General features: G+C 42.7%; 1 protein-coding gene across 1 annotated transcript; it reads right to left on the reverse strand.

Moving 5' to 3' along the window:
* Positions 1–218: 218 nt before the first annotated feature.
* On the reverse strand, positions 219–12709 carry LOC139476354 (zinc finger protein 62-like). The gene is made up of 7 exons (XM_071259402.1): positions 12487–12709; positions 10043–11363; positions 5966–6236; positions 4674–4967; positions 2681–2814; positions 1747–1931; positions 219–1215 (listed from the first exon to the last, which is right to left on the reverse strand). The coding sequence occupies exons 1-7, from the start codon at positions 12707–12709 to the stop codon at positions 716–718; spliced, it is 2928 nt and encodes a 975-aa protein (XP_071115503.1). The 3' UTR covers positions 219–715.
* Positions 12710–13108: the final 399 nt, after the last annotated feature.

The raw sequence follows: 13108 nt of genomic DNA on the forward strand, positions 1-13108 counted from the left end.
CCACTGACGAGCTATAGTGAGTTTTAGCCATAAACAATATATCACATGATTAACTACGGGTCCAAGTGGACCTGTGGGTACCTGGGTCCTACCTGTCCCAGCCCTAAAAGATACCTCTTGTTTTTAACATGAACTCTTTTTCTCTCATCTTCCCCTCATTCTGCTGTAGTGCAAACACAAGTGCTCACATGGTACTTCAACCAGTTCATCAAACGTTTCCTTTCCGTATGACAGTCTGCATGAACAGAATTACTTCTGCTGCAACATCTTTTCTGTCACACTCCCCTGGAAGAGGACATCCTATAGGTTCAGGGTCTAACTATTTTACAAATGAGGAAAGTCTGCTTCAGTGCCAGTCTGGAACTAGACCTCCATATTAGTTGTGTGAATGATCTTGGAAGCTGCTGACACAAGAGAATACTAGCTAACACCACACTGAACTGATGATCTGACTGTAGCTTGAAGTTGTAGCCATGGTAACTGCTGTCAACTGAACAGCCAAATTAGGTCAATTCCCTAACTGCAGTCACTGAGTGAGTGAGTATGGGTTGACACTGTATTTAGCCATATTCCAGCCTTATTATGGAAGACAAGACATGGGCTTCACACGCTGTACCAATGTGGGAATTAAACATGGGTCTTTAGCCTGACAAGCCAACGGACTAATCACAAGGCTACCCTACTGCTCTTAAGTCAGTGAGAGTCTGACTTGTCACTAGGCCTTCTTCGCTGTCGTTGCTTTAATTTTGCCTGTATGCAGCTCAGACTCCACTTTCCTCATGTACGCTAGCATGTCCTTGTCAGTATTGTACTTAACATCAAACCCTGGGTGCTTGTGTACTACGTGCTTCCGACAGTTTCCACTCAAGGCACAAGCATAGGAGCAATACGGGCAGCTGTACGGCTTGACGTCCTTGAATATATGCTGTGTACGGATATGCTTCTTGAGCTTGCCGCTGGTCCAGGGGCTGTAGTCGCAGTGCGGACATTGGTAGGTGGAGTCGGAGTGGATCACTTGGTGGTCGCGGAGATAGTGGCGGTTCTTGAAGCCCTTGCCACATATTTCACAGGTGTACTTGTGTGGGTCGGCGTGAATATGACGAATGTGGGCCTTCATCCTGCTGGCTGACAGGGCTCTGTAGCTGCAGACGGGGCAAGTCTGCTCCTGACGTTTATCAAACTCAGCCTTCACGCCGTGTTGCTGGAAGGTGTGATCTGAAATAGATATCAGAAGTCATCTTGGTGAAATAATGTCACTGACTTATGAAAACACAGTTCTGACCAGTCAAGATCGTTATTGCTGTTAAACGCTGCATTTGGCCATTCGATCTACGCCATCAGGGTATCATAAAATAATGTAATAAGCTCACTGGAACCTTTGTGAAGAAAATACTGCAAATCATGAAACTAATGCAATTTGTTTTGTATCAGGCTACACTTGCGTATGTTGTAACATCAGGTTAGCTGCAAGTGCAAAAAATAATGTACAAATCATGCAACGATCAACAAATGAACAAGGAATGTCGTACTAGAAAGTATTTTTGAATTTCCAATTCAGGGCTGTTCATAATTCATCCCTCATCTTATGGACAGTACGCTTTACTAGAGCTACTCAATCAAATATTTTAACCATGGCAATATCCAAGCTCACTGAGCTAAATGATAGTCTCAAATTTTTAAATGACTATAAAATCATCCCACAATATGAGATGTGATAAAGTGGATGTCACCATCAAAACAACCTACTCATGAACTGGATCCTGTTGTTGCAAGCATACTGGCAGTGGTCACATGAGTATTCCCGTGTCGTGCTGTGGCGGAACGCAATGTGTCGCTGCAGAGTCCATGGGTCACAGAACCCCGAGCCACAGATCTCACACAGGTATGGACGTTTGTTCAGGTGCAGGGCATTGACATGCATTTGTAGCGCTCTGGATAAAAATCAGGCTAACTCAGGCCACAGAGACATACACAATGAATGTTTTAACCAAATCCCCGGGCATCCACACTTTTACAATGTTTACCATAACTCTGAAACAAGTTGTGTCTCAAACCTTAATTCCGTCAGATTTGACACCCACTAGGAGTTCCTGTTACCACATTTTCATTTGACATTCTTATCTGACCAATCTGGTTAACTACTTAACTAAGCCTGTGTTAACATTATTTATCCTCAAAAACTGGAGATATCGCTAATGTGAGATCAAGTGATATCTTCAAGGAGATATTGCCATAACAATGAATGAATTGCATCACAATACTCTGCAGACCATTACCACCATTGGTTACCATGATGTTTCAATCAAAAATCATCACATGCTTCACTGTCAAAGAAGCTGGCTAGCTCCACTGTTTGCATTCAAGGCACTGGTTGTTTCTGTTTACAAATTGAAAAGCTGGAAGAATGATTTTGGACGATAAATAGAATCTGACCGTAATGTCTTTCCTATCAAACATATCAACAACACTTATTGATACAAGTATAGATCTCTATTGCAAGCCTTGGAGTCTTCAACTTTTCCTGACTTGTGTTGATATATTTTATATCAAAAGTAACAAGGGTGAGATTCTCAATTTATATGACATCTGTAAATTACATTTTGTCAAATCCTGCCATGTCTGAGATACTCATCCGCCCAACTTGTTGTTACTGAATCTACAGTAAAAGTGACATACTTACAGTTTGGTTTTGACTTTTGTGGGACAGTAGGAGCATTGTATTCTGTTGTCAAAGTGTTTGGCCTTCTTGTGAGCGTCCAGGTATCGGGCAGTGATTGTCTGGTAGTCACAACCCTCCACATTACAGCTGTACACCTGCAGCCAAAACCACACATTGTCGGAGTGGATGTCGGTTAATACGACTACGTCATCTTGGTATGTCTTTACATACACTCTAACACTACTGATCTACCCACATGTAAATATGGTCGATATTATGAACAAGACTGGTTATTAGGACCAAGAGATGTTCATCTCAAGCAGTGTTCGAAATGTTACATTAATATCTAATGGAAAGTTGTGACAGCACTGCAGTGACCAGGGTTCAAATTGTACCAATTTAGATTGAATTTATAAGTTTCTATCAGTGCACAGGCTACAAGTAAGTGTTCAACATTAGGCTAAAAATAATACCGGTAGTCATGGTTCTCAGGCACCCCTGCATCATCACAAAATCTGACGCATGTCTTTTATTCCCATTTCCCCCATCTATCCCAAAAATCCTTAAATATTCCGCTTCTAGAACACACAACTCGGCAGTGAAATTTTACAATATTTAAAAAAACCAATGCGATCCAATACAGCATGCAGTTACTTCCCTTTACATGCACGCTGCCTCACTATGCATCTTGTCTTATGTGTTATGGTCATGGCGGTAATAGGAGTTTGCATGCTTGTTTTGCCATTTGAAAATTTGATCAAACATGAAATTTACGATAAAACATAACTAGACGTGATGATTTACAAATTCAATGGTATTTGTGTACTGTATGCGGGACAATGTTTCATACGCAGAGATTAAGGTGACATGTGTATTTGTCTCATAAAATAAGCCGGTAATAGCAATCAGCTGTTGACACATTTTCTTCCCTATCTGATTTAGTTCAGATAATACTTAATGTCATGGCCTAAATCATAACTGACAAGAAAATTCAATACAGTGATAGAAAGACCGAAAACTATGTACCTCTAATGACCAATGTTTGTTCAAAAGTGAGTTCATGGTCAGTTGATGTGATTTGCTGATCAGATCACATACGATTTCACCAAATTTAATGTAAACAAAATTTTATGAAATCTTTGAGGAAATTCATATAATGGATTATAAACGTAAGTAACAGCCACAAGATAGTGTAATAATAGGATTAACTTGTGCACTTCCTTACGTATTTGTTGACATGCGTCTTCCGGTGTTCTGGTTCATTGTACACACTAGTAGTTCAACGGTATTCCAGTATCAAGGAACACATTTATGTAGGGAAGGGCCCATACCCAGGTTGATTGTACACAACTGTGTATTTTGTTACATACTAATTTGAACAACCGAAAAAACAAACAAAAGGCTACCTGGTCGCACCATATTTTCAAAAGCCATTGCCTGAGAACCAATTCTTTTATTTTTATAAGCCTTAAGGGGTCCAGGTGTACTTTGCTGTTAAAATATTTAAATCTTAGGTTGGTTTAATTCCTGAAATTAACAAGGACCCTTTGACTTTCTTAGCTCCTGCCAGCAACATGCAGTGCTTTTAAAAAGTATTTTGACCTCTGCATCGGTCCCTGGTTCACACACCTGCTGCTTCCAGTGTTCCACAGAGGATCCGTCAAGGCTAAGCTTGTCAATATCATTCTTGATGTCAACAGAAACCTTTTTTGTTTGTACACCTCATATTCCACCGGTTTAGCATCTAGTTGTTCGCGGATTTCAATCAGTTTCTGATCTAAAGACATGCTAAGCCTTTTCCAAGTTACATAACCACCTGTGAAGTAGTTATCTGTGCTTATATAAATGGAGCTGTGTCCTCTTTGTAAATTGGTTAATGATAAATAATTACAAGTACAAATAAACCTTGAGAATGGCCTGATTATACTTGCACAAATTGCAACTTTGTCACAGACAGTTCTTCATAAGGCATGCTTGTTTCATTGTTTGTTCCAGATACATGAAGTTGACTTACCACAAAGTTGTGATCGACTCCATGGACCTGCTGTTCGTGGATCTTCTGATCACAGGACTTCTTGAAGCGTTCACCACACCTGGAACACATAAACTTGGTCTGGTTCTGATGGATCCGTAGTACATGTTGATTGAGGAGGTCTTGGCGGACAAAGGACCGCTGACACTCAGGACAGGGATGGCGCACCTCCGGGTGGCTCTCACGAACATGGCGCTCCACCTTCTGAATGTCAATGTTGGCAAACGCACATCCTGTTACCTCACAGCACACCAGCAGAGACTTGTGGCGTTCTACCTGTGGAGCAGACATTGGACAGCACATAGAATCTGGAGGAACGATTTCCGCAACACTCTCCATTACAGATCGTACTAGGGGAGTCACGATTCACGGATACACCTCATATGATGCATGTTGAGCCTACCCAAGTATTGATTCATGTTTTCATTCTGTATTGATCTGCAAAATATTATGTTTTTGCATTAATCTAGGCTTATACCTACTCAGGGGAGCATTACCATAGCACTTTATTTTATTGTTTTTAGAAAGACGCACCTGTTACATAAATGGGCTTCCGCCCAGGGTAGCAGAAAGCCCATGACATAAAGCACAACTTATCAGTACATCTTAATTTGTTGTTGTTTTTACAGAAAATAACATACTTCTCACTCACACATTCACTCTTTTTTATATATCATAGTGCAGTTTAGGAAAGTACATGGTCTCAAACATTAAAATCTTAAGTACAAAACTAAAATTAAATTGAAAGCTGCTCCTCACCATAGCACTTATTACTGAGAAAATGCTAAATCTGCTTGCACATAATTATCAGAACTAGCCGAGACTGATCCGTCATGCTAGTTAAACAAGGACAGATTGATAACATGACGTCATGTTAGCAGGGCATGTATGTACTATGTATGTATGCATGAGGTGTGCATGTTAGGACACCCCTAGGCCATACAGATGCTGTGTTGTTGATCTGCCCTCAGGAATGCACACTGGCACTAGCTTGAATATCACTCAGGTCTTGAGTGAGAAAGATGCAAAGTACTTCAACTGGAACAGTGTTTTTAACCATCCCAATACTACTGAAACAGTTAAAACAGGGTTTGAGAAGGCGCTGGTCCTCGGAAGAGTAATTCAACATTCATCAGGACCAGTAGTGATCAAACCTTGGTGATTTGCCTGGCTAGCGAATATACGAAGCACGAGCCTCCCAATAGACAGAATATAAGGACATTAGAAGAATATCTGCAACAACCATGACAAATGTGGTATCTCCTATTTCCTACCTGTTGTCGCGTCAAGTTGTGATACTGCAGCAGATGGTTCTTGAGGGAGGCCCGAGAGGCCAGCATTACACCACACTCTATACACTTGACCATGGCAGCCCTCGACAGTGTACACTTCGGCCCCGGCATCTTCCGAACCTTGCCCGAGTTCATCATTACAACACTGCCCCGAGACAACCTATTCCTCTTCTTTGGTGGCCTTTTCAGTTTCAATATGCTCATGTTTCTAATCTTCTTCAGCCTCAAAAGCATAAACGCTAAATGGACAGATCTGTAACAGAAAGTATGCATGGTATGCTTTAAGAAGGACCATCCTAAGACATGTAAGAAGACATCAAATATCACTTAACTGATATATATTTCCTTAAAACCTATACATGTATTTTGCATCTCTTGTTTTTCGTAAAATTAAACTTTTTAATATCGTTCCAGGTTACAAAATACCAAGATCACTTTTCAGTTATTGACAGTTTGCTGAGGCAGTTCTTGAGGGGAGGCAGCTCTGCGACGGGTGGGCCACTTTAGACAAAGTAATGCAGGATAAGTATACAAATATAAAAAATATCTAGATTTTACTAGATTTTTTTAACTTATCCTGCACTACTCCTTTATGCATCTGCATTGGACGGTAGGGAAGAGGGCATACCTTCAGATGTGACCTTCCAAAACTCTCCAACCAAGCAGCAACAGCGACATCCGGCATCGAGTGACCATTCCTGTCAAAAAGGGAGGAGAGAATCAGGTATGCATGATGTCCCGGTATCATTGCAGGAATAGAAATTAAACGTAGTTAAAGTCCAAAACTGACGTCCCAAGCCAGTGTAGCATGTAACCTAGTCTGGGGCGACGTGCACATAGTAGAAGTTCTTGTTCATCTTCAACCCCCATGAAGATAGGGGCGGGATGGTGAAGGATCTGTTGGCTGTCCTGGGAGTAGATTCTTGGCTATAAAGTCCTAGCACAGCCTAAGATGAACGGCTCCATAAGCTCTGCGCTCAAATCTCTAACGGATGATGTCTAGATGGCGTAGTTCGCTCACTCGTGTCGCTGTTGCCACAGCCAAGAGGAAGACCGTCTTCTTGGTGAGGTTGTAGACACTGAATAGAGTGGCTCAAAATGTGAGCCTCAAAGTGTAAGAACCACGTCCAGATCCCAGGGTGGTGGTCTGAACTTGGCCATCTGGTCTTCCAGACAAAAGGAGCATAACAGCTCTTGGTGTTACAGAATCTTCGTCATCTTTGAATCTTCAAGACGGAGTTAAGGACCACAAGTTAGGTTGTGATGCTGCTGCCCTTCATACAGCGCTTGTGGCGCAGGAACAGATGATTTGGGGTGACGCAGAGGCAGGATCCTCGTGTTTCTCCTTGCAGAAACTCTCAAAGGAGCACCACTTGTCGTCATAAAGGCCCCTGGTGGAAGGTCAGTGTGCCAAGGTGATTGCTGCCATGCACGGACCACAGCCCTGAGGCGACTTGACCCTCCAGATGCGCTCCCCAGCTTTGAAGTGAGGATGTGAGCTCTGTCAAGGAGACGCCGTGTAAGACGTTCGTTTCCATCATCCACCATTGTAGATGTTGCTTGAGGTGATCCAGGAGGACCATGGAGACTGACCAGTCCTGGCACCTGATGTAGGAAACAAGGAACATCTGTATCGGGTGTAGATGAAGCCTCCCTGAGGAGGTCAAATCCTGCGCTGTTGTGAGGAGACCCAGGAGTGCCTGCTACTGGCACAGAGTGCGAGGTTGTAGGAGAGCAGGGAGTAGATGGACTTGGATTAGGTGCCACCTGTCCCTGGGAACTAAGAGGAGGTCTCTGTTGGTCAGGAAGAGGTCTCCGATGAATTGGAGATTAAACGAAGGTGTGAGTTCTGACATTGACGATCCAACCCAACCAATGGAGGAGACACTGTGTGAAGTCTCTGTGGCAGATTAATGTAGGTGTCTGCTGTGGATGACTAAGTCGGAGGCGGGTCTTCACTCAGAGTGAGTTGAAACTGCGCCGCAGAATAATGAAACATATGTCCCAATTCCACCAACAGCGTCCTAATCACCCGCCTACAGGGGTCTCAACGACCGGAATGACTGGGGGTGAGAGGTACCAGTCATTGGCATCTGTCGCATCAACGTTTAGCCTTGCGGTCCACACTCCCTCCATGGGAACAGTCATGACGTGCCTGGTAGGTTCGGGTGGACTTTCCTTTGCCCTGGTTCCTGCCATGAAAGGCCGAAAGGTCACGTCTGTGTGGCTAGAGGGAGTTCCTCCAAGGCTGGTAGTTGCCTCATCGAGAGGGCTTGATTGAGGTGGAGTGACTACAGTCTCGTCTCTGGCGAAGTTGGAGACACAAGAGTGGGTGGCTGAGACTTGGCCGTTGAAGAGGGAGGTGGATGACCAGGGTTGGTGTAGTAGATCACTCTTGAACTCTCAATCCCACTCAGTGAGCGCCAGGTAACCGACGGCTGGTCTATCTGACGCTGTTGATAAGCCGTAACAGTAGTAAGGTGGTCGAGGAGGTTAGGGTTATCCTCAGACAGGTCCTGAATGATGGCTCTGGAGGTGGATGCCATGACGAAGAGAGGCCTTATGGAGCTTTATGTCTTGATGTACGCCAGTCTAGTGTCCAGGATAGTTGTGGAGCGTTTGGATCCAGTCACTGGTGTAGGTCATCATCCAGTGTGTGAGCACTGTCTGCTATTTCCAAGATCAGGACTGGAAAGTCATCCTTCCTGTACTTGGGCACCTTGAAGGAGGAAGTAAGTGAGAGCTTGGCGAAGTCCTCATCCAAAGCCGAAATCATATCCTTTATCATTGGATATGGCGGGATGGACATTGGATGAGACCAGACAGTTCTTTTTATCCATGTCATGACATGGTGATGGAGCTACAGCAGCTAGGCAATGTGTGAACCAGTCAGGAACCTGGTTGAGACCAAGGTGGGAGTCAACCTCTGCGAGGGAGCCATCATAAGATGGGACGAAGGAACCCTCAGAAGAGGCAGCATGATAATCTCTATGGCGCCGGACTGGAGAGCGGCACCAAGACTGATGTCTGGAACGGGATTACTTGCTCCCATTATGTCTGGATGAAGGAAAGGTAGAGTCATATGTGATGAAGAAGCACGGATCGTAGAGGCCCCACGAAAGGTCCACACGAGGTGCTGTCTGAGGCGCCAAGGGCGTCACAGAAGCTGAAGGCATCGGAAGAGCTGTAAACCTGGGCATTGCTTGCTGAAACTGCATTAGTTGAATCCAAGAAGGATCCAAGGCGTCGGGAGGAAGGATGGAGGTCCAAATCCCAAAGCTCAGTCACAATGTCACATCAACGAAGATAGAGTGGGTCTGTATCCGTGGTGAGGAGGTAGACATAGTCCCCACGAAGATACAGGTATGGAGATGCATGCTGGAGGTACCCCGCCTGAGGAAGAGATGGTCATGGCTGGTTGGGGTGTAGTAGGCTCGAATGAGTCAGACACATATTTACTGAGATGTTTCCAGGCCTGCTGTGTCTGCCAGGTATTTGGAGAAAGCTGTAGGTGAGAGGGGCAGACAATCGTTACACTTAGTAGCCTGGGAGCAGACTTATTGCTGTGGCACTTGCTACAACATGGCATGTATCTGCAATGATAGCAGAGCGTAATCAAAATGTGTCCCTGTCCGATTATGTATGCCACAATCATTTATCCCAGGCATGTGGGTTTATGGAGAATATGTTTACACAAACAAATGAATTGAAATACCAAGTAATACAAAGAATACAGAATGTATGAGACAAAAATATGTGACCATGAAATGAATTCAAAATGGCCAATTGGTACAACTATGCGCCTGATATTTACAGGTGATAAATATTAATGCTAGGGCATAAATTACATGAAAGATATGATGTCACAAACCGTAAGCACAAATAACATTCACAAGAATGATAGTGTTGCAAAACACGCAAAGGATTCAAGTGGATTAGAGCTTCTTCAGCAAGACCTCTCAGAGCTCTTTCTCTGTCAAGAACAAACAGTAAATTCATAAGTTAAAAAATCAGAAACATAAAAAGGCTTAGTTCATTGCCTTGCATGTCAGCTCCTACCTGTAATGCAGTCTCCATCGACTGTACATGGAGAAGCTCTCTGGGCAGCGGCAGCACTGCCAGGTCTTCTTGTCGTAGTCATGGTGACACATGGAGGAGGAAGCCTCGAATGCCCACCTGGTACATCGGCTTGTCAGGTACCTCAAGGAGATGTTTTTGGATAATGGTTGAAAGGACAGTTCCAGCTGCTTTGAAGAAACCTTATTTTTTCTTCTCTTTGGACTAGAATCAGATGGATCAAATCTCTTAGGGGGGTGCTTTGTTCGATTTGGCCGTTTACTTTTTAAACTAACGTTCTTAGAGTCCTTAGATTTGGACTTGGTTCTTGATTTCTTTGATGGCAGTTCCATAGCCTTATGATCTGCACAAGAAAAGGCCTGTTTATAGGAGTCTTTTTTAACAATGGCATCCTGCCCCTCACACTCAGAAAAGTCTTCTAAAGATGCATGCTCGTTGAAGGAGTCAGTGGTTTGTTCAGGGAGGGTTTCATCATCATCAATGAAATCATAATTCCCTTCTTCACCCTCTAGTTCGTCATCAGATACTTCTGGAGTGCTGGCATAGCTCAGTCTACCCCATGAAGTCTGTTGTAACCTGGAAGACTGTCTCTTGCCTGGTTCTATAGCTATCTTTTGTTGGACTGGTCTTGTCCTCTTGGAGCTGCCAGCCTGTCCAGATGTGCTAGACTTCTGCTCAACCTTTGACAAATTCCTCACAGATCTTCTTGCACCTGAACCTTTACTCACATCAGAGTTGAACAAAGAAGATCCACCAGCATTGGAACCTCGGGCAGATTTACGTTTTGGGAGTTCTGCAACAGCAACTGATTTGTCTTTTGCAGACCTGCTTGTTCTTTTCTTTCTTCCACTCATTGTCTCTGGTGGAATGTCTTCTATGAGTTCAAAACATCTTTCAGTCTTAAAAACATTCTTTGTTGGAGTAGATTTGACAGGTGATGATTTCCTTTTCTTCCCAGATCCTGGCCCTGCATCCAAGTCCTGATAGGCGTCTTGTAACACTTCTTCATCAGTTGTATTTGACTCTTGATCATCCTGTTCATTACTGTCTTTGGCATCCCATGCAGTATCCATAGATGGAGTACACACACCCTTCAAAAGATTTTTAGGTAAAACTCTTATTTCTTCTGAACAGCTTTTTCTTACAGATGAATAGTACTTTGATTTAGAAAGTAAACTTTGAGCATCTTCAAATTTAAGTTTCACAGAAATGTTTTCAATTTCTTGTATAGTTTCTTTTGTGACAGCAAGTTCTCCAGTGTACACATAATCTAAAAGAACACCCAAAATACTGGAGGGCACATCTGCAATAGAATACAAATCTCATTAATCAGCATTTAAATCATAGACACTGAGAATCTAAAAAGTGTTATAAAATAAGAGGTAACATGGTAGGTGATTTCAGGTTCAGGGTTATGACACGCACGTGTACCAGGGGTGTGGAAATATCAAAATTGTAACCAGTAAAAACAATTCGCTTGTCTGGCAATGAAGTCAACTTGTCCCGATTGACCAAAACGGTGTGGAATCCATGAATAATAAATTTGTCCATTGCTTGGCTGTAATCAAATGAAAACCATACATTTTGTGCTGCCATTTGATCTACCATGGCTGCATGGTACTCGAATCAACAAATCAGAGAGTGCATCCAAAATCATGAACGAAATCAATTCAAGGAAGTAAACAATACAATGCGGTTTAGTAGTGGGATGATATACCGATGAATCAGTGGATCGCATTTTTTTACTGCTCGATACAAGTATCAATCGCTGTGGCACACAAAGCTAAAAATATCAATACATACCTTAAATGTTTACTTTAATAACTGTTACATCAAACACTAATTAGTAGTGAAAATTAGTAGTCAAAACTATCCTCTCTATGAAAAACATGGCTTACACGCCACAGATAGGAGCACATGCAAGTATTGTGATAGGTATCAGATCGTTTACAAGGTATCATGATATGTATCTGATCGCACAGTTGGTGCATCATCCTAGCCCTACAAAGTTTACATTTTTTTAAAGCTACGTTTTGTACTCCTTACAAATATTTTATCAACACTGACTACGTATTCTCATGGTGTGCTAAATTTAAAAGTATTTGCTTGTTGGACAATACCATGTAACAAGTCGGAGAAGTTAAAGATTGATTTTCCACACCCCTGATGAACCCCTTAACTCTGGCTTAATTTCATACAGTTCTAATGGCTATAAGCTCTTCACTGTCTGCAAACTGTCAAAATCACCACTTCGATATGACAATTTGTGGCTTTTTAAATGAAAGCCCTTATTCTGATGTTCACAATTCCAAATTTAATTGGTCAGCATTTTAATTGGTCAGAGCAAGGTACCTTAGACATTCTTTTACATATATTTCATAGCAGCATACACATTCACACTCATCTGTTCACGGAGATCTCCTTACCAATTTTTATAAAGACATTTGAAGGCAGCATAGAACCCTTTCTAAAGAAAGACAACTCTTGATGGAAATATGCAGAGTTGACGGCCAAGTAGAGATAATGCGCCTCAAACTTGTGCCCATCATTGCTGACCAGCGTCACATCACATAGGGCCTGGTGGTTCCGAAGGTCCTCAAACCGCTGTCGTAAAGTGCTCTCGTGATCAGCGTCTCGCAACGTTTCCATCTCTGAAGACAGCCAACATAGAGAACATGAGACTGAGGCAACAATATATTAAGGTATTAGAGTCTCCTCCAAAAGAAATATTTCTGAGAGGATGGAGCCATTTTATTTCTTATATTTTATAACAAACGGTTCAAGGCATGTGTGTACATGGAATGTTTTGTAGAACTACTTATATGATGTATAGCATCGCGTCAGGCCCCCAATGCGAAAACTGGTTTTGAGTGATTTTAAGACCATTCTAATGGCCTTAGAGAGCATGTATTCTGAAAAATATATGGGAAAGGGGAAAGAATGAACCCAGTCTCGTCGTGTTGGCCGCAATCGCGATAAATCGGAAGAGAAAAGGGTTTCAAAAATATTTTTATATGAATGCGTGAGAATTTCCCAACCTTACGTGAG

The sequence above is a fragment of the Haliotis cracherodii genome, unplaced genomic scaffold, assembly GCF_022045235.1.
Source record: "Haliotis cracherodii isolate W230 unplaced genomic scaffold, xgHalCrac1.p SCAF_1, whole genome shotgun sequence".
Lineage (NCBI taxonomy): Eukaryota > Metazoa > Mollusca > Gastropoda > Lepetellida > Haliotidae > Haliotis > Haliotis cracherodii.

Excerpts from the sequence above, each read along its gene's own strand:
- LOC139476354 (XM_071259402.1), bottom strand. The coding sequence starts at position 12,709 with ATGGAAACGTTGCGAGACGCTGATCACGAGAGCACTTTACGACAGCGG. Across the intron at positions 6,237-10,042 it reads CGATGGAGACTGCATTACAG|ATCTGTCCATTTAGCGTTTA; the intron begins GTAGGAGCTGAC and ends TTTCTGTTACAG. Across the intron at positions 1,932-2,680 it reads ACAAAAGTCAAAACCAAACT|AGCGCTACAAATGCATGTCA; the intron begins GTAAGTATGTCA and ends ATTTTTATCCAG.